Raw genomic sequence first — 22,253 nt, 5'->3', positions numbered from 1 at the left:
TCCCATCCCGTTGATCTCGGATCTATTCAGCCAGATTACGGGAGCCCGCTGGTTTAGTAAAATAGATTTACGTGGGGCGTATAACTTGCTGAGAATCAAGAAGGGGGATGAGTGGAAAACAGCGTTTAACACACCCCTAGGACACTTTGAGAATCTTGTGATGCCTTTCGGTCTAACCAATGCTCCTGCGTTTTTTCAGAATTTTATTAATGATGTGCTAAGTGCCGTCATAGGGAGGGGGGTTGTGGTCTATCTGGACGATATACTCATTTACACCCCGGATTTGGAGACTCATTGGGAGAGAGTGAGAGAGGTTTTAGATCTCCTGAGGGTTAACCAATTAAGTGCTAAGCTGGAGAAATGTGTGTTCGCGGTCAATAAATTATGTTTCCTTGGCTATATCCTATCGGAAAAGGGATTCGAGATGGACCCTGAGAAGGTCAGGGCAGTCTTGGAGTGGCCGCGACCCGAGAACCTAAAGGCGGTCCAACGGTTCTTGGGGTTCTCCAACTATTATCGCCAGTTTATCAAGGGATTTTCTGAGGTTGTGAAACCTATCTCGGACTTGACTAAGAAGGGGGCTGACTGTGCTAAGTGGTCGCCAGAGGCGCTAGCTGCGTTTGAAGAACTGAAGAAGCGATTCTCGTCCGCTCCCATTTTGAGACAGCCGGATGAGAGGTTGACCTTCCGAGTGGAGGTGGATGCCTCCTCGGTGGGGGTGGGAGCAGTACTTTCTCAGGAGTTCGAGGAAGGTACGCATCCCTGTGCCTTCTTTTCTAAGAAATTCTCTGCCTCTGAACGGAATTATGACATCGGAGATAGGGAACTACTGGCAATAAATCTAGCGTTCGAACATTGGCGTCATTTCCTGGAGGGGGCCAGAAGGCCAGTCCAGGTATTTACTGACCACAAGAATTTGGTTTATCTTGGGTCGGCGAAGAGATTAAATGCACGGCAGGCCAGATGGGCTCTATTTTTTGCGCGGTTCCATTTTACCGTGACTTATGTGCCGGGTTCAAAGAATGTTAAGGCTGATGCTTTATCCCAGTATATGTCGACTGAGGAGGAACGAGAGGCGCCTGCCACTATTCTTGGGGATGGAGTGGTGGTAGCAGTATTGGGCGCGAAATTGGAGAAGGCCTTGCTCGAAGCGCAACACGCTGCACCTTCCAAGATACCTAGAAACAAGCTTTTTGTCCCAACTACTCTCCGACAAAGTCTCCTGAGGGAGTGTCACGAGTCGGTTCTTGCTGGTCACCCGGGGGTTTCAGAGACCATGAGATTGGTGTCTAGGAATTTTTGGTGGCCAGGGTGGAGTAAGGATGTCTTACAGTTTGTTCAAAATTGTTCGGTCTGTGCAAGAGCCAAGGCGTCGCATACCCGTCCCCACGGTCTTCTACATCCATTGGAACCTCCTAAGGCACCTTGGACTCATCTGTCTATGGATTTCATCACGGGCCTTCCGGTGTCTAAGGGTTTCACGGTCATTTGGGTAGTCGTTGACCGCTTCACGAAAATGTGCCATTTGATCCCGTTTTCCAGGCTGCCATGTGCCAAGACACTATCAGAGGCGTTTATTAAAGAAATTGTAAGGTTGCATGGTCTTCCTGAGGAGATCGTTTCGGACAGGGGACCGCAATTTGTGGCTAAATTCTGGCGGGCTTTTTGCAGCAGGTTGGGAGTTACACTGTCGTTTTCCTCCGGGTTTCACCCAGAGTCTAACGGACAAACAGAGAGGAAGAATCAGGATGTGGAACAGTTTTTGAGGTGTTTTGTTCGAGAGAACCAGAATAATTGGGCTGCCTTTCTCCCCCTGGCAGAATTTTCCCTAAACAACCGTGATTCCAATGCCACAGGTACCACACCTTTTTTTTGCTCCGGTGGTAGACATCCTGTTTTCGGAGTATTTTCTTCCATTTCTTCCCCAGTTCCGGAGGAGGAGCTATTTTCTAAAAAGCTGCAAGGGGTATGGTCCTGTATCCGAGAGAATCTGGTTCGGGCGTCGCACCAGGCTAAGGTCCAGGCGGATCGGAAGAGAGGAGAGTTGCAGTTCTTCCCTGGTGAGATGGTTTGGTTGTCCACCAAGAATATCAGGTTGAAGGTTCCTAGCAAGAAGCTGGGTCCCAGGTTTGTGGGTCCTTTTAAGATCATCAAGATGGTAAATGAAGTGGCGGCGCAGCTGCAACTACCTAAAAGGTGGAAGATAAACCGGGTGTTCCATGTCTCCTTGTTAAAGAAGGCCAAGAAGGGAACGTCTCCAGTTAAGGTTCCACCAGTTTCTGAGTCCGGGGAGTATGAGATATCCCGAGTTCTGGATAGCAAATATGTTCGGGGGAAGCTACGGTATCTGGTGGCATGGAAGGGATACGGTCCTGAGGATAATTCTTGGGTCCTGGAGTCGGATATGTCAGCCCCCAGACTCGTGGAGAAATTCAACAAGGAGTTCCCGAAGAAGGATGCTCCTAGAGAATCCGGAGTCTTCTCCTTGAGGGGAGGATCCTGTTAGGAGTATTTAGGTTCATTACTTTCTATTTTTCTTACCTGGGGAGTTTTTGGCTGCGCAGTGTCTGGGGTGGCATCCTGGCGCTGCGGGGTTGTCCTGTTGTGGGTATTGGTGCACACCTTCTGACTTGCACACGTGCACTGCTGGTAGGCAGCTTTATTTCCTGGTTGATTAGTCTGTCCTCCCATTTGCACCTGGGAGGAGTGGTCTCTACTCTGTATTTAAACCCATGCCTCCCATGGTTCTGTGCTGAGTGTCGCTTTTACAGAGCTAGGCCTTAGCAGGAGGAGTAGGTGGTTATCTTGGATAGAGGAAGTTCCGTGGTTGGTTTTTGGGAGGTTTGGGTGAACGAGTTGGTTTGTGTGTTTTCCCTTCTGTGTTCACCAATCCTCCCTCTGTGTATAATTGACTGTGTGAGTGAATTGCCTTATCCTTTGATTTCTACTCAGTTTCCCTGTGTTTGTTTCCTAGTGTAAGGTTCCTTCCCATATTGGTTTGGGGGAATCCTTTCCCACATTTTTCCTGTGTGCTGCTTGTGTTGTTAGTCAGCGCACACCCTTGTCAGTCCCTGTCAGTAGCAGCTTCACTTGTTCGTTAGGGGTGACCCCCTTTAGTCTCCAGTCCCTAGGGATCTTATAGGGCATTCCTTCTCCCACTTCCCTCTAGGCCTACGGTATCAGTGAGAGAGGAGCTGTCGGGGTCAGGCTTAGCCTGAGTACAGCCGACCCACACCCGTCAGGCAGGGACCGGGATAGCTAGTGGGAGTAGTGCAGGGCGAGATTCCCTACTGCTATTCCTTAGCCCCGTTGCAGCTACCTGGACTGACATAACAACAGTAGTTCAGGGCTGGGATCCAGTAGTCAGGCAGGTAGCAGTAAATCCTGAACTACACCAAGGCTAGGAGAAGTGCTCTCTGTTCCATCCTGTGGTGCTGACAGCAGGTTTGGTCTCTTAGTTAGCCTATTGAACTGTCTATTCCCTTTGTAGCTCCTAGCTGTTGCAGGAGCATGTTTTCTTGCTGACCAGGGGTGAGGGTTAACCCTTGGCAACCTTGCTGTGTCAGCTGTATACAGGTGCTCCTTTCCAGTGAGGTTAACTGGCAAGGTTTGGTTTGCACCCTGTTCACATTGAGTGCCGCGCCACATCACTGCCAGTGCAGTTTAACTGGTAGTGCGCTGTTCAGACATGAAGCCACCTATCTGGGCCTGTGGACCTCACTGCAGTATCTTGCAGACCAGCAATTCTGTTGTTTAAAATATTATTTTTATATATTTACACGGAACCGTAACACATAGTAACTGGTAAAATCTATGCTTAAGCCAATTGCACAGACAAAAATCCAATTGTGTCTGTCTTTTGTCCATTATAGCAGTTTCACCTCTGTGCACATGCTTTAAACATACTTTTCAGTGACAAGATCATTCTGTTAGTGGAAAATGTTTTGTTAAGGAGTTTTTTGGGCAAGAATTTATTTTTTTTATTTCATTAAATGCATACTGATGTTTTAACAAGATCAAATCTAAAAATAAAATAAAAATAAAAAATCATTATTACAAATATGTAGGTTTTTTTTGTTGTTGTTTGTCCAATATATAGTCGATGCTGCGCTAATGTTAAAAAAAAAAGTCTTGTTTTTTTATGGGTTATCTTTTCTGCTCTGGTGAACAAATGTGAATTTTGTTAACAAGAAAAATGAAATCATATAAAATATGAAAAATAATCATCATGAAGATGATAATAATGAATGATTATGTGATGATGATCATATTTGGTGATGTACAAAAAAGGAGACGACTGCTTGTAGATGCTGCCACCAAATCACAAACATGTCTGCCAGATCACCACCACCAGAGCTTGCCTTAGATCTAGTCCAGACAGGCCTTTTTGATGTTGAGGCTGAATGTCTGGTGTAACTATTGCAGCTGCCAACATCTTTTCGTGATGTCATCCTGTCACCCTGACCTGGTTTCCAGGTCTTATCTGCATTAGAACCATCATTGGATTCCATTCCACCTTCCATACATTTTGTAACTCATCATGACAATAGGATTCCTGTATATCCTCTTGATTCCTAACAGATTTCCACATAGTGCCTCTAGCAGTACTACCACCACTAGCACACCCCATCACTACTATTGCCACCAATACTCATATATTTTACCTGTACCTCCACCAACATTCATGTCTAATAACTCTATCTCCTCAATGTAAAAAAAACACTGGCAGTTCTCTACCAATTCATCAAAAAGTAGAAAAGAAGAAGTTCTGTGCTAGAATATGTCTACTAGAGAATGGATTCTGTGTCAGTGTTAATAAAGAAGACATGGTTGGCAGCATAGTAAATTACACATTGAGAAAGAATACACACAGCCCTCCCTCAATAACTGTGTTTCACTGCTTTCAAAAAAGTCTTTACTTAGCTGAAACACGGCGGTTACTGCTGGGGTTGTCAATGACCAGAAGTGTTGCTGTTACCATCCACATTCTTATTGTTAATAGTAGCATTTTCACAAGTGTTTCCTCTTCCCCCTCCTTTTGCATGCATCTCATGAAATTCCGAGGTTTTTTTTTCCAGATTATTGCAGGCTAGATTGTATATTGGGTTAATAATAGAGATGAGCGAACACTGTTCGGATCAGCCGATCTGAACAGCACGCTCCCATAGAAATGAATGGAAGCACCTGTGACACTGACTCTGCCAGCGGCCGGCCGGCGTCACAGTTGCTTCCATTCATCTCTAGTTAATAACACACCCAAAAATGTTTAAATAACAGATTTTTTTTTTTTTTTTTTTTTTTTTTAATTTGTGGAATTGGCTCTATTGTATAGATACACAGTTGTGCATAAAAAATGCTTACACTTTTTTTTTCAAATTAACAACACTCCATCACACTGTGTATTTGATGAACAACTAGAGATGAGCGAACAGCGTTCAATCGAGTACATGTTTGATTGGATATCAGGCTGTTTGAGATGTTTGATTCGAGTCGAACACCAGGTGGCAAACTCACAAAAAATTTGATTCCCCTCCCACCTTCCCTGGTGCTTTTTTTACACCAATAACTGTGCAGGGGAGGTGGGACAGGAACTACAACAACGGAGGCAGTGAAAAAAAATTGGAAAAAGTAATTGGCTGGCTAAATCAGGTGACCTCCAATTTATATGAATGGTGGATTTAACATTCGATTAATTTGAGACTGTGAATGTGACTGTGAGAAAGGGACAGATGTACAGGCAGGGTTAGCTAGGGATTACCTTTATTTAGGTGGGAATGTTACTCACCCAGCTCTTTGGGGCTCTATCTGGTCAGGATCCCTGTCAGCTTGCGATATGTGTGAGTTGACTTTTTCCCATAGGAATGCATTGACCAGCGTTGATTGGCCGAATGCCATACAGAATACGGCATTCGGCCAATAAACACTGGTCCTGCCGGAGGCTCATCTGTGAGGAGGTGGAGTCTAAAATTGGACCAGAATGGAGACTGCTGTGGACGGATCTTAGACTCCGCCTCCACCGGCAGAACCAGCATTGATTGGCCGAATGCTATAGCGATCAAGTAAATTTCACAATTGCGATTGGAATTCCAATCCCAATCTTTTCCAGTGGGATTGAGGTCAGAGGTTTTCTCAAGATCGTCTTAACCCTAAAAGTTAATTTTTCCCATAGAAAAGCATTGACTAGGTGTAACATCTCTGCCTGTTCGGGTCACTGCACTACCCTCTGCTCACGTGCTGCGGCACAGGAGGCGTGTGCAGTTTGGTTCATGGCTTAAGGTTTTTGGTCGCACTGTGTGAACACGGCTCTACTGCTGTGATTGTGTTTGCACCACACCCGTCTTCTGCCCTTGTTTGTCTCTGCTCCTGTAATGGTTAATCTGGCCTTGCCCTGTGATTGACAGCCTGTCTTCCTATCAACTCCAGGGGCGGGTTCTTCCTCCATATATAGCCTTGGTTCCCATTCAGACCAGTGCTTGCTATTGTCTTGCATACCTGCTCTTTATTGTCCCTATTTTTGTTTGCATTCTAATCCTTGACCTCTGGCTTCCCTACTGACTATTCTTTTGGACTTCGATTTGGCACTGCAGTGCTCGACCGTTACCGAACCCTGGCTAGCTGACCTCCCATTGTTGTCGTTTGTCTTGTCTGCGTTTTGTGTCTCACCTATACAGGCAGGGGTGAGCCTGCTCCTTTCGCCGCCCGAGGCTAACTGCAGAAAGCCGCCCCCCCCCCCCCCCCCCGCCGGAGGAGGGGGCGGGTCGGGGGCGTGGCCGGGCAGGTCGGGGGCGTGACCGAGTGAAGGGGGCAGGGCTTAGCCCCGTTCGCCGGCAGAGAGTAGGCCCGGAGACTGCCTGCTCTCTGCCTGAGTGTGAGGGGAGGCTGCTGGAGCAGCGCTGCTCCAGTGGCCTCCCCAAACCACCGCTCGGTGATTAGCCAGTCCAGGACAGCTTGTCCTGGACTGGCTTAGGTTAGCAAAAATGCCGCCCTCCCTGAGGCCCTGGCATAGTGCCGCCTGAAGCGCTCGCTTCAGGTCGCCTCATGGGAGGTGTGGCACTGTATACAGGTAGGGACTGTCTTCGTGGTTTCCGCCTATTACGTAGGATAGGGCCTGGCAATAGGAAAGGAAAGTTGGGGGCTTCAGCTTAGGGCTCACTGTCTCTTGTGTCCCGTCCCAGGATTCTACCCTTACTGGGGAATTGCTGTCCTAATAATTCCCTAACACTAGGGTTGAGTGATCGGGATCAGCTGGAAAATGATGGGAAATCGGATTTTAAAATCAATTCTGAAATCTCAAGATCAGCTCTACCCTAGTACACAACCTTTTATAGTCAGTATGAAACAGCATTGCAAGGTCCATCTACCACTGTCTATTGGTTGAGAGCCTGTCAGGTGGTGCTGCAACGTAACATACAATGTCTAAGTCATACACATGTATCTCCTCTGTATTTCCTGTGGTGGAAGAAATTTTCTCGTACCCATCTTAGTTCATCCTAGATAAATCGTTATCTGTCCATTTAAACTGAACAATTCAGGAAGATCCTGGCTGGTTACAAATTGATTGTCTACCTAGTAGATTTTGGTTACACATGGCACATCAGGTGAGTATTTCATGTCTAGCTTTGATTATATCCATTACAGGGAGTTTCCCACAAAATTAATTTTTGCAAATATAAATAATTAAAAATTGCAACTCCATGTCCTCACAATCTCCCACTTAGACTACGGTAACAGCCTTTTCCACAGTCTCCAAGTCAATGTCCCCCCCATCCCACCCCAAACTGTGCGGCTTGATTCATTAGTCTGAAAATTCACCAGATTGATCAATGGATGAGAAGTTTGGTGAAGATTTAGTAATAAAAGTTGATACCATCTATTAGTTGGCTTACTTTGTGCCACGATTTTATACCAAAATTTGTAGAGAATTATGACTCACAGTGTTGCGTTGTTAGCTATGCACATTTTAATATAAATCACTCTCTCTTATCAAACTCAATAAAAAAAAAAAAATTGTTTAATTGGATGCCAAAAACGAGGCCATTCTAGGTTACAATTCTGTTGCAGTGTGTGGTAATATCAGTGTGGTCCAGGTTTTATGACTTCATTGACTCTCATTAAGAATTAAAGATTCTAATTCAGCTCATCTTTGTGTTTTCTTGTCCAATTATCTACAATAGGTTTGTAGGAAAAGAATTGTAATTATCTCCATTCATTAATGTTCCTTACTCGGAGCCCCCCATGGACCTGATCACTGGAGACATTATTAGAAATCTCCATAGACGTAGACTTGCTCCATGTTAGGTATATATAGACGCCGCTGTCTACGGCTTTATTTACGTGTCTGATCACCAAGTCATTCACAAATTATAGTCATTAGTTTATTTTTTTACATATGATAGAAACTTTTTCAGAAGATTATAGAGACGTCATCTCCGGAACGTTCTACAGCTACATCTGTCACTGAATATCAGTAATCTACACCTATCTGAGCACTGACTCGGGATCGGGAATCGCTCTTCATTCTGGAGGCTGTCGTATTCACATGGGAAGGAAATGTGTTACCAATTACAGATGAGCTGTTGACAATTACACTGAGTCTCCGCTTCAACCTTTTTAATGGTAAAAAAATTGTATTTTGTGAACTTTTAACATCAGGTCGTTCCGACACATTGACCCAAACAGTATCTGTGTATAATCCAGCGGGGGTGTATTCTGGAAATGGTTGGATTAAAAGCAGGCACAGATGTTGCATTCGGAAGGTTGACCTGTGAATATCTGGCTTACAGTAATGTTTCTAACGCTGAGGTTCTTGCATCAATGTTTTTGAGTTTGAGAATTTGCAGTAAAGTTTATGAATAGGTATGAGCGAGTAGTATTCGATCGAGTAGGTATTCGATCGAATACTACGGTATTCAAAATACTCGTACTCGATCGAATACCACTCGCTATTTGAATGGAAAAATTTGATGCAGAACCAGCGTTGATTCGCCGAATGCTATACTGTCGGCCAATCAACGCTGGTTCTTCTCCTACCTTTAGAAGTCTTCTCTGTGCAGCATTCCCATGGCGTCTTCCGGCTCTGAATTCACTCTGCCAGGCATTGGGCCTGGGCAGAGCCGACTGCGCATGCTCACGCTACAAGAAAATGGCCGCTTTGACTGTAAGCGGCCATTTTCTTGTAGCGCGAGCATGCGTAGTTGGCTCTGCCCAGGCCCGATGCCTGGCAGAGTGAATTCAGAGCCGGAAGACGCCATGGGGTCGCTGCACGGAGAAGACTTCTTGGAGAATCCAGCCCGACCGTCACTCGTGGACTTGGTAAGTTCAATTTGATTGAATGTTGCCTACCCCTGAAACGAGGATCTTTCCCCAATAGAGTATAATAGGATTTGATATTCGATTCGAGTAGTCGAACATAGAGGGGCTACTCGAAACGAATATCGAATATTGAGTATTCATCTACTCGCTCATCTCTAGAAGTATAAAACAAGAACGTGTGCTTCTTCCTTTTGGTTTTGGCTCAAAAATTACTGGGAGAACTTACTATTCCCTCTACCAATTGTCTGGCTTACATGAGAGTAGTTGTGTTGCATCTTTGGCATTTAACATCTACCTGCCACTTTCTTTGCCTTGCTTGCCACTTTTTGAAAAACAATACAAGTGGGTAGGGGGTAGGGACGGGGAGCTTTGGCCTAACAAATTGACTTTTACTCATACCATAGAACTGGTATGAATAATACAGGAAATCTACACCAGATCTTTACTAGTGTAGATTTCCATTCCACCATGGGATTGCCAGATCTTGGTAATTCAGGTGCAGTTGGCCCCGTTGGGGATTAACGAAGGAAGCAGTAAAGTCAATATTGTTGCTGGTTTTCTTTCTTGTGATGTTCGATCTCTTTACAAGTCACCTGTTCATAAACGACATGTGCCAGTCTGATCTCAGCAGTGACTGACTACAATGGTGACCTCAACTGAAGTAGAATATCTCAAGAAAATGTCATCAAGGACCAGCAACAACCATGATAGAGCAGCGGCCACAGGACCAGAGAACCTGTATCTGATAAGCTATCCTACAATAAAAAAATGGTTTTAGTTGGAGACATCTTTTAACACTCAGAATGGCAAGAATGAAACTATGTTAATATTTGTTCATGAAGGTTATCATAAGTGTGGGACCCATGTCTAGAGTTGAGCGATTGGGATTGGAAAAGATCAGACTTTAAAGATTTTAAAATCGATCTTGAAATCTCAAGATCGGCTCAACCCTACCCATGTCATTACACATAAGTCTATGTAGACTAAGAGTGCTGTAAACATGGACATCATCTGTTCTCTTTCCTTACTTTTTATACAGGAAAACAATATGACTGAGGTTTCCAATTTTTTTCTCTTAGGATTTCAATGTAGTCAAAATATAAGAATTTTCTTGTTCTGTCTTCTCCTGGTGGTTTACTGTGGGACAATATGCGGGAACCTCCTGATCATTACCCTGGTGTCCACCAGCAAGAACCTCCACACCCCAATGTACTTCTTCATCTCACAACTCTCCATCAGTGACATCTTATTGACCACAAACATTGTCCCCAACATGTTCCACATCTTACTTAAAAATGGAGGGACCATCACTTTTATTGGTTGTATGACCCAGTTTTATTTTTTCAGCACCTCAGTAGCATCTGAGTGTTTCCTCCTGACAGTGATGTCTTATGACAGATATGTGGCCATCTGTAATCCCCTCCGGTATTCTTCTATCATGACAAGTGGACACTGCATGAAACTCTCCATTGCCTGTTGGTTGGTCGGTTTTTCCTTAATATTGATTAACGTTTTTACAGTATCAAACCTAAATTTTTGTGGACCAAACACTATAGACCATTTGTTCTGTGATTTTCTCCCTTTGGTTGGAATTTCCTGTTCTGACACCTTCATTGTTAAATTGGAAGTCATGTTACTTAGTATCCCATCAGTTATCGTTCCAGTGATGATAATAATTCCATCGTACGCTAAAATTGTATTCACCATATTAAAGATCCCATCCAATATCAACAGGCAGAAAGTCTTCTCCACCTGTAGCTCCCACCTCATTGTGGTCTCCATATTTTATGGGACTCTGTTCACTGTTTATGTTGTCCCAACACAGGGTAAAACGCTCACCATGAGTAAGATCCTCTCCCTGCTATATACTGTGTTCACTCCTTTCATAAACCCCGTTATATACAGTCTGAGGAATAAAGACATTTGGAAAGCCGTACAGGAAACATTGATTGAACATACGTGTTGTCACAATCCATAAGATGCTATACTAGCTGTAGTTTACCTCCTAAGACATCTAACCAGAGGGGTAACTTGAATCTCTTGGGCCCATTCCAAATCTGAAATGTGACTCTATAATACTGGTGTCTTCTTATGTTGTCAAGAGACCTTTGGGCCCCCTCAGTCTGCAATTGTTCCCTGTACATCCCCAATAGCTATGCACTTGCACTGATCCATTATCTATACAGGATATAAGACTATGGTTCGTTAATGATGGCTTATGGACTCCAAGTCTTCTTTGAATTATTGAAAGTGTTCTTCATATCTCAATTCATTTATTAATATCCTTGACAGATTCCACATTGATGAATTCTAAACATAACATTCCCATCAATTATTATTCCTATTATTCTACCACATGTACCGCATGGCCTGACCTGCTCAACTTATTGCTCAAGTAACCGTACGGAGCTGTGATATTTGATTTCTGCTTGACCGTCAAACCATAACAGGAATCTTTAGTCGGAACATTTTTGTAGACACTGGCCCAGATTCATTATTGTGTTTATGACTAGGCAATGGCGTCAACATGGCACATCTTTGGCACATCCAATTTGGATTAAATTTGTTCAGTTTATTAGACATATTGGCATGGATTCAGGCTCAAAGTACACTGACTAAAAGGTGGAATAAATGTCAGAGTTTGCATTGTCTAACTGGGCCATAGTGGCAAGTTTTTTGTAAACAAGTGTGATAACACTGGGGTATCTTTGTAGACAATGTTTTTTGTTCCCTTTTGTTAGATTTCTGCATAGAAAGGCCCTGATTGCCTGAATTGGAAAAAAGAGAAAGCTCCATTCCATCCTTTAGATAGATCTAGGGAAACCTGCCAGCCTAGGTAGTATTATGGAATTTCCACTTAAGCAATTACTAAGGTTAATGGAATTACAATTTCTTAATACACATCAGGTAAGTGACAGGACCAGCAAGAAGCAAGTAAACAAGCTACCAATAATCCAACACTGCTCTTGTTCACAAAGTCTGAAGTAACCCCGAGGTATTCCCGATATCCCACTGCAAGGTAGGATGGACTTTATTTCTCAGAACCCCAGAATAGAGATGCATGAGTAGCATTTGATCGAGTAGGTATTTGATCAAATACTATGGTATTCAAAATACTCGTACTCAATCGAATACTACTCGCTATTCGAATGGAAAAATTTGATGCAGAACCAGCATTAATTGGCCAAATGCTATACAGTCGGCCAATCAACTCTGGTTCTTTTCCTACCTTTAGAAGTCTTCTCCGTGCAGCGTCCCCGCAGTGTCTTCCAGCTCTGAATTCACTCTGCCAGGCATCGGGCCTGGGCAGAGCCGACTGCGCATGCCCGCGCTACAAGAAAATGGCCGCTTTGACTGTAAGCGGCCATTTTCTTGTAGTGCGGGCATGCACAGTCGGCTCTGCCCAGGCCCGATGCCTGGCAGAGTGAATTCAGAGCCGAAAGACGCCGCGGGGAAGCTGCACAGAGAAGACTTCTCGGAGAATCCAGCCCGACTCTCACTCGTGGACTTGGTAAGTATAATTTGATCAAATGTTGCCTACCCCTGAAATGAGCATTTTTCCCCCATAGACTATAATAGGATTCAATATTCAATTTGAGTAGTCGAATATTGAGGGGCTACTCGAAACGAATATCGAATATCGAATATTTAACTACTCGCTCATCTCTACCCCAGAAGCCCACAGCAGGCATATTGAAAGTAATGCACAAGCCAGGGTTAAAGCCAAGACAGTATGGAAATTGCCAAAAAGAAAGTAGAGGACATTGAGAGGGAATTAGGAGGAAAGCAAGCCAAAATCAGTAAACCACCTGAAAACAGGGTAAGGTACTGAGAATAGGTTCTAAGAACAGAGAGCCTAGAAACCTACAGGAATCACAGGCATCTGAGTAAGAAAGTGTCAGGCTAAACCACTCTGCCTTAGCCTCAGCCGTTCATTCAATCCTGACTGGCTCTGAAGCACAAACCTTTGACTGGCTGAACAGACCTAGCCAAAGTTTGCTTGGTATGTATAGCAACCTTAGAGAAACAGTAATGGGGAAATTCAAATGCCATACTAAATTTCTGCCGGCAGCACTGCACAGAAAAGAATGCTGGGTGGAGAAGAAGGAGCTTGGATATTTAGGTTCCTGACAAGTGCAACTTACTCACACAGGACTCCTGACCTGGAGAGGAACAAGTCATCTCAGTTTGTTAGCATTTAAAAATGTTTGTTGTTTGGAGATACTGGGTAGTATGCGTCTACCCTTGTAGCTGTGACAACTATGATATACAGTGAGTGAACATATCATCTAGGATTTTGTTGTGCTTTGGTTATGACCTGTTAAAGAAGAGAGCTTCACACAGCTATGTGCCACCAATATTTTTATTGGTAGAGCGTAATGGAGCGAACGTTTTCGGCCTCAGTAGGCCTTTTTCAAGCTCTACATAAAGAAAATTGTAACAGTCAATACCAATATATACAACACCAGCATACTTCCAATATACAATATCCCTAATATATACATATGAACATCTATATACATAAGAGAACCATGCAATAGTTGTTGTGATAATACTCCGGGTGATTTCAGCAGGAATAACTTGGAGAAACAAAATGTGTAGCATTGCAAGTTAAGGTAAGTAGACATGCCATAATAATGTAGAAATAAAAAAACAAACAATTTGAATATTCTGGACTATCTGTGCACCTCACTCAGCATAAGACCAATGACAATGAGTCACGATATAATACTATATATAGTGAACATAAGGAGCAGAAGCCAGAATAACGCAACAGAAAAATAAGATGCTGAATAGAGATGAGCGAACACTAAAATGTTCGAGGTTCGAAATTCGATTCGAACAGCCGCTCAATGTTCGTGTGTTCGAACGGGTTTCGAACCCCATTATAGTCTATGGGGAACAGATACTCGTTAAGGGGGAAACCCAAATCCGTGTCTGGAGGGTCACCAAGTCCACTATGACACCCCAGGAAATGATGCCAACACCTCTGGAATGACACTGGGACAGCAGGGGAAGCATGTCTGGGGGCATCTAACACACCAAAGACCCTCTATTACCCAAACATCACAGCCTAACAACTACACACTTTACACACTCAATACCACCTCTCTGACAGTAGGAAAACACCTTGAAACATGTGTATTTGGCACTTGCAGTGAGGAGAGCTTGTCACCAGCAGTGAATTTGGCCCTTGTAGTAAGTTGAGGTTGGCACCAACATTTGTTTTGAAAATCAGGGTGGATTGAGCCTCTAACCAGCAGAGTTTGGGCAAATTCATGGTGGAGGGAGCCTCTAACCAGCCCAGTTTGGGCAAATTCATGGTGGAGGGAGCCTCTAACCAGCCCAGTTTGGGCAAATTCATGGTGGAGGGAGCCTCTAAAAAACCCAGTTTGGACCAATTCATGGTGGAGGGAGCCTCTAACCAGCCCAGTTTGGGCAAATTCATGGTGGAGGGAGCCTCTAAAAAACCCAGTTTGGACCAATTCATGGTGGAGGGAGCCTCTAAACAGCCCAGTTTGGGCAAATTCATGGTGGAGGGAGCCTCTAAACAGCCCAGTTTGGGCAAATTCATGGTGGAGGGAGCCTCTAAACAGCCCAGTTTGGGCAAATTCATGGTGGAGGGAGCCTCTAACCAGCCCAGTTTGGACCAATTAATGGTGGAGGGAGCCTCTAACCAGCCCAGTTTGGGCAAATTCATGGTGGAGGGAGCCTCTAAACAGCCCAGTTTGGACTAATTCATGGTGGAGGGAGCCTCTAAAAAACCCAGTTTGGACCAATTCATGGTGGAGGGAGCCTCTAAACAGCCCAGTTTGGGCAAATTCATGGTGGAGGGAGCCTCTAACCAGCCCAGTTTGGACCAATTCATGGTGGAGGGAGCCTCTAACCAGCCCAGTTTGGGCAAATTCATGGTGGAGGGAGCCTCTAAACAGCCCAGTTTGGACCAATTCATGGTGGAGGGAGCCTCTAAAAAACCCAGTTTGGACCAATTCATGGTGGAGGGAGCCTCTAAACAGCCCAGTTTGGGCAAATTCATGGTGGAGGGAGCCTCTAACCAGCCCAGTTTGGACCAATTCATGGTGGAGGGAGCCTCTAAACAGCCAAGTTTTGGGAAATTCATGGTGGAGGGAGCCTCTAACCAGCCCAGTTTGGACCAATTCATGGTGGAGGGAGCCTCTAAACAGCCCAGTTTGGGCAAATTCATGGTGGAGGGAGCCTCTAAAAAACCCAGTTTGGACCAATTCATGGTGGAGGGAGCCTCTAACCAGCCCAGTTTGGACCAATTAATGGTGGAGGGAGCCTCTAAACAGCCAAGTTTGGACCAATTCATGGTGGAGGGAGCCTCTAAAAACCCCAGTTTGGACCAATTCATGGTGGAGGGAGCCTCTAAGCAGCCCAGTTTGGGCAAATTCATGGTGGAGGGAGCCTCTAACCAGCCCAGTTTGGACCAATTAATGGTGGAGGGAGCCTCTAAACAGCCAAGTTTGGACCAATTCATGGTGGAGGGAGCCTCTAAAAACCCCAGTTTGGACCAATTCATGGTGGAGGGAGCCTCTAACCAGCCCAGTTTGGGCAAATTCATGGTGGAGGGAGCCTCTAAACAGCCCAGTTTGGGCACATTCATGGTGGAGGGAGCCTCTAACCAGCCCAGTTTGGACCAATTAATGGTGGAGGGAGCCGCTAAACAGCCCAGTTTGGACCAATTCATGGTGGAGGGAGCCTCTAAAAACCCCAGTTTGGACCAATTCATGGTGGAGGGAGCCTCTAAAAAACCCAGTTTGGACCGATTCATGGTGGAGGGAGCCTCTAACCAGCCCAGTTTGGACCAATTAATGGTGGAGGGAGCCTCTAAACAGCCAAGTTTGGACCAATTCATGGTGGAGGGAGCCTCTAAAAACCCCAGTTTGGACCAATTCATGGTGGAGGGAGCCTCTAACCAGCCCAGTTTGGGCAAATTCATGGTGGAGGGAGCCTCTAAACAGCCCAGTTTGGACCAATACATGGTGGAGGGAGCCTCTAACCAGCCCAGTTTGGGCAAATTCATGGTGGAGGGAGCCTCTAAAAAACCCAGTTTGGACCAATTCATGGTGGAGGGAGCCTCTAACCAGCCCAGTTTGGGCAAATTCATGGTGGAGGGAGCCTCTAAACAGCCCAGTTTGGGCAAATTCATGGTGGAGGGAGCCTCTAAACAGCCCAGTTTGGGCAAATTCATGGTGGAGGGAGCCTCTAACCAGCCCAGTTTGGACCAATTAATGGTGGAGGGAGCCTCTAACCAGCCCAGTTTGGGCAAATTCATGGTGGAGGGAGCCTCTAACCAGCCCAGTTTGGACCAATTCATGGTGGAGGGAGCCTCTAAACAGCCAAGTTTTGGGAAATTCATGGTGGAGGGAGCCTCTAACCAGCCCAGTTTGGACCAATTCATGGTGGAGGGAGCCTCTAAACAGCCCAGTTTGGGCAAATTCATGGTGGAGGGAGCCTCTAACCAGCCCAGTTTGGACCAATTAATGGTGGAGGGAGCCTCTAAACAGCCAAGTTTGGACCAATTCATGGTGGAGGGAGCCTCTAAAAACCCCAGTTTGGACCAATTCATGGTGGAGGGAGCCTCTAACCAGCCCAGTTTGGGCAAATTCATGGTGGAGGGAGCCTCTAAACAGCCCAGTTTGGACCAATTCATGGTGGAGGGAGCCTCTAACCAGCCCAGTTTGGGCAAATTCATGGTGGAGGGAGCCTCTAAAAAACCCAGTTTGGACCAATTCATGGTGGAGGGAGCCTCTAACCAGCCCAGTTTGGGCAAATTCATGGTGGAGGGAGCCTCTAAACAGCCCAGTTTGGGCAAATTCATGGTGGAGGGAGCCTCTAAACAGCCCAGTTTGGGCAAATTCATGGTGGAGGGAGCCTCTAACCAGCCCAGTTTGGACCAATTAATGGTGGAGGGAGCCTCTAACCAGCCCAGTTTGGGCAAATTCATGGTGGAGGGAGCCTCTAAACAGCCCAGTTTGGACCAATTCATGGTGGAGGGAGCCTCTAACCAGCCCAGTTTGGGCAAATTCATGGTGGAGGGAGCCTCTAAAAAACCCAGTTTGGACCAATTCATGGTGGAGGGAGCCTCTAACCAGCCCAGTTTGGGCAAATTCGTGGTGGAGGGAGCCTCTAAACAGCCCAGTTTGGGCAAATTCATGGTGGAGGGAGCCTCTAACCAGCCCAGTTTGGACCAATTCATGGTGGAGGGAGCCTCTAACCAGCCCAGTTTGGGCAAATTCATGGTGGAGGGAGCCTCTAAACAGCCCAGTTTGGACCAATTCATGGTGGAGGGAGCCTCTAAAAAACCCAGTTTGGACCAATTCATGGTGGAGGGAGCCTCTAAACAGCCCAGTTTGGGCAAATTCATGGTGGAGGGAGCCTCTAACCAGCCCAGTTTGGACCAATTCATGGTGGAGGGAGCCTCTAAACAGCCCAGTTTGAGCAAATTCATGGTGGAGGGAGCCTCTAACCAGCCCAGTTTGGACCAATTAATGGTGGAGGGAGCCTCTAAAAAACCCAGTTTGGACCAATTCATGGTGGAGGGAGCCTCTAAACAGCCCAGTTTGGGCAAATTCATGGTGGAGGGAGCCTCTAAACAGCCCAGTTTGGGCAAATTCATGGTGGAGGGAGCCTCTAACCAGCCCAGTTTGGACCAATTAATGGTGGAGGGAGCCTCTAAACAGCCAAGTTTTGGGAAATTCATGGTGGAGGGAGCCTCTAACCAGCCCAGTTTGGACCAATTAATGGTGGAGGGAGCCTCTAAACAGCCCAGTTTGGACCAATTAATGGTGGAGGGAGCCGCTAAACAGCCCAGTTTGGGCAAATTCATGGTGGAGGGAGCCTCTAAACAGCCCAGTTTGGACCAATTCATGGTGGAGGGAGCCTCTAAAAAACCCAGTTTGGACCAATTCATGGTGGAGGGAGCCTCTAAACAGCCCAGTTTGGGCAAATTCATGGTGGAGGGAGCCTCTAAACAGCCCAGTTTGGGCAAATTCATGGTGGAGGGAGCCTCTAACCAGCCCAGTTTGGACCAATTAATGGTGGAGGGAGCCTCTAAACAGCCAAGTTTTGGGAAATTCATGGTGGAGGGAGCCTCTAAACAGCCCAGTTTGGGCCAATTCATGGTGGAGGGAGCCTCTAAAAAACCCAGTTTGGACCAATTCATGGTGGAGGGAGCCTCTAACCAGCCCATTTTGCACCAATTCATGGTGGAGGGAGCCTCTAAACAGCCCAGTTTGGGCAAATTCATGGTGGAGGGAGCCTCTAACCAGCCCAGTTTGGACCAATTAATGGTGGAGGGAGCCGCTAAACAGCCCAGTTTGGGCAAATTCATGGTGGAGGGAGCCTCTAAACAGCCCAGTTTGGACCAATTCATGGTGGAGGGAGCCTCTAAAAAACCCAGTTTGGACCAATTCATGGTGGAGGGAGCCTCTAAACAGCCCAGTTTGGGCAAATTCATGGTGGAGGGAACCTCTAACCAGCAGAGTTGTGGGAAAGCAGGGTGGAGGGAGCCTCTAACCAGCAGAGTTGGTGGAAATCAGGGTGGAGGGAGCCTCTAACCAGCAGAGTTGGGGGAAATCATGTTGGAGGGAGCCTAGTATTAGCAGAATTGTGCAACGCTTATGGTGGATGAGTATGAGGATGCGGAGGAATTGGAGAGGTTGAGTACAGACATGGAGTTTCATGTTGGGGTGCTTTACACAGGTGGGCACAAAAATGAAGGCTCTATCCAGTGGTGGTTCATTTTTATCAAAGTGAGCCGGTCGGCACTCTCAGCTGACAGACGGGTGCGCTTGTCAGTGATGATGCCACCGGCTGCACTGAACACCCTCTCAGATAGGACGCTGGCGGCAGGACAGGACAGCACCTCCAAGGCATATAGGGCAAGTTCAAGCCACAGGTCCAACTTCGACACCCAATACGTGTAGGGCGCAGAGGGGTCGGAGAGGACAGGGCTGTGGTCGGAAAGGTATTCCCGCAACATGCGCCTATACTTCTCACGCCTGGTGACACTAGGACCCTCCGTGGCGGCACTTTGGCGAGGGGGTGCCATCAAGGTGTCCCAGACCTTAGACAGTGTGCCCCTCGTTTGTGTGGACCGGTGAGAACTTGGTTGCCTACTGGAGGAACTGCCCTCCCTGCCGCCAACGTCACATGCTGGAAACATCTCCATCATATTCTGCACCAATTGCCTGTGGCAAGCATTGATGCGATTGGCCCTCCCCTCTACCGGAATAAAAGACGAGATGTTGTTTTTATACCGGGGGTCAAGGATAGCAAAGATCCAGTACTGGTTGTCCTCCATGATTTTGACAATACGCTTGTCGGTTGTAAAGCACCCCAACATGAACTCAGCCATGTCTGCCACAGTGTTAGTTGGCATGACTCCTCTGGCCCCACCGGAAAGTTCAATCTCCATTTCCTCCTCATCCTCCATGTCTACCCATCCGCGCTGCAACAATGGGACGATTCGAAGTTGCCCGGAAGCCTCCTGTATCACCATCACATCATCGGACAACTCTTCTTCCTCCTCCTCCTCCTCCTCCTCCTCCTCCATTAAACGCAGTGAAGCGGACAGATGTGTGGACCTACTCTCCAGCTGTGACGGATCGGATGCTATCCCTAACTCCTCTGTGTGATCTGAGTTATCCCTGATGTCAATCAGGGATTCTCTCAGAACACACAAGAGCGGGATTGTAAGGCTCACCATCGCATCCTCAGAGCTCACCCTCCTTGTGGACTCCTCAAAGACCCGTAGGATGTCACAAAGGTCTCTCATCCATGGCCACTCATGGATGTGAAACTGAGGCAGCTGACTTTGTGGCACCCTAGGGTTTTGTAGCTGGTATTCCATCAAAGGTCTCTGCTGCTCAACCACTCTATTCAACATCTGAAACGTTGAGTTCCAGCGTGTGGGGACGTCGCACAAAAGCCGGTGTTGTGGCACATGCAGGCGTTGCTGGAGAGATTTTAAGCTAGCAGCGGCTACTGTCGACTTGCGAAAGTGGGCGCACATGCGCCGCACTTTCACCAGTAGCTCTGGAACATTGGGGTAGCTCTTTAGGAAACGTTGCACCACTAGGTTGAAGACGTGGGCCAGGCATGGAACATGTTGGAGTCCGGCAAGCTCCAGAGCTGCTACCAGGTTCCGGCCGTTATCACAAACGACCATGCCTGGGCCCAGGTGCAGCGGCTCAAACCATATTGCCGTCTCATCGAGGAGGGCATCCCTCACCTCGGAGGCAGTGTGCTGTCTGTCCCCCAAGCTGATCAGCTTCAGCACAGCCTGCTGACGTCTACCAACGCCAGTGCTGCAACGTTTCCAACTCGTAGCTGGGGTCAATCTAACAGCGGAGGAGGAGGCGGTGGCGGAGGAGGAGGCGGTGGCGGAGGAGGAGGCGGTAGAGGAGGAGGAGGAGGGGGGTGTTCTTCTCGTGTCCCTGCCAGGAATGTTAGGCGGGGAGACGAGGTACACCGGGCCAGTTTGGGAAGCAGTCCCAGCCTCAACTACATTCACCCAGTGTGCCGTCAGTGAAATGTAGCGTCCCTGTCCGCATGCACTTGTCCACGCGTCGGTGGTCAAGTGGACCTTTGTGCAAAGCGCGGAACTAAGGGCCCGCCTGATGTTGAGTGACACGTGCTGGTGCAAGGCGGGGACGGCACACCGGGAGAAGTAGTGACGGCTAGGGACGGCATAGCGAGGTGCCGCAGTTGCCATCAGGTCCAGGAAGGCGGGAGTTTCAACAAGCCGGAACGCCAACATCTCCTGGGCCAGCAGTTTAGCGATGTTGGCGTTCAAGGCTTGCGCGTGTGGGTGGTTAGCAGTGTATTTCTGCCGCCGCTCCAATGTCTGAGAGATGGTGGGTTGTTGTAAAGAAACGCCTGATGGTGCCTTTGATGGTGCAGGAGAAGGAGATAAGACAGGACCAGGGGAGGATGAGGTAGAAGTCAACAAAGTGGCGGAGGCAGATGAAGTGGTGTCCTGGCTCGTCCTCTGGAGTGCATCGCCAGCACAGTCAGCAGTGGCAGTGGCAGAGGCAGAGGCAGTGGCAGAGGCAGTGGCAGTGGCGTGAACGGCAGGCGGCCTTTGTCCTGCCGTTGCTGCCTGCCACTGATTCCAGTGCTTGGATTCCAAATGACGGCGCATTGAAGTGGTGGACAGGTTGCTCTTCTCAGAGCCCCTAATCAATTTCGAGAGGCAAATTGTGCAGACAACACTATATCTGTCCTCGGCGCATTCCTTGAAAAAACTCCACACCTTCGAGAAACGTGCCCTCGAGGTGGGAGTTTTTCGGGGCTGGGTACGAACTGGAACATCTTGGGAGATTCCGGGTGTGGCCTGGCTTCGCCTAAGCTGCTGACCTCTGCCTCTGCCTCTAGCTACCCTTTTTGGTGCTGCACCTGCCTCAACATCCACACTACTTTCCCCGCTTGACATCCCCCCTGTCCAGGTCGGGTCAGTGTCCTCATCATCCACCACTTCCTCTTCCAACTCCTGTCTCATCTCCTCCTCCCGCACAATGCGCCGGTCAACTGGATGCCCTGACGGCAACTGCGTCACATCATCGTCGATGAGGGTGGGTTGCTGGTCATCCACCACCAAATCGAACGGAGATGGAGGAGACTCTAGTGTTTGAGCATCTGGACACAGATGCTCCTCTGTTAGGTTCGTGGAATCGTGACGTGGAGAGGCAGGTTGAGGGACAATGAAAGGAGCGGAGAACAGCTCTGGGGAGCAGGGACAGTTTGGGTTATTGTTCTGTAAAGCTTCGGAATTTTGGGAGGAAGGAAGACAAGACTGTTGGGTAATAGGAGGAGAGGAGGCAGAGTCTGACTGGCTGCTGGACAATGTGCTGTAAGCGTTCTCTGACAGCCATTGCAAGACCTGTTCCTGGTTCTCGGGCCTACTAAGGTTTGTA

General features: G+C 47.2%; 1 protein-coding gene across 1 annotated transcript; it reads left to right on the top strand.

Moving 5' to 3' along the window:
- Nucleotides 1-10,312: 10,312 nt before the first annotated feature.
- LOC142204328 (olfactory receptor 6N1-like) lies at nt 10,313-11,290 on the top strand. The gene has a single exon (XM_075275639.1). The coding sequence runs from the start codon at nt 10,313-10,315 to the stop codon at nt 11,288-11,290; it is 978 nt and encodes a 325-aa protein (XP_075131740.1).
- The last annotated feature ends 10,963 nt before the right edge of the window (nt 11,291-22,253 follow it).

The sequence above is a fragment of the Leptodactylus fuscus genome, chromosome 5, assembly GCF_031893055.1.
Source record: "Leptodactylus fuscus isolate aLepFus1 chromosome 5, aLepFus1.hap2, whole genome shotgun sequence".
Lineage (NCBI taxonomy): Eukaryota > Metazoa > Chordata > Amphibia > Anura > Leptodactylidae > Leptodactylus > Leptodactylus fuscus.
This window is presented reverse-complemented; position numbering and strand designations above follow the sequence as displayed.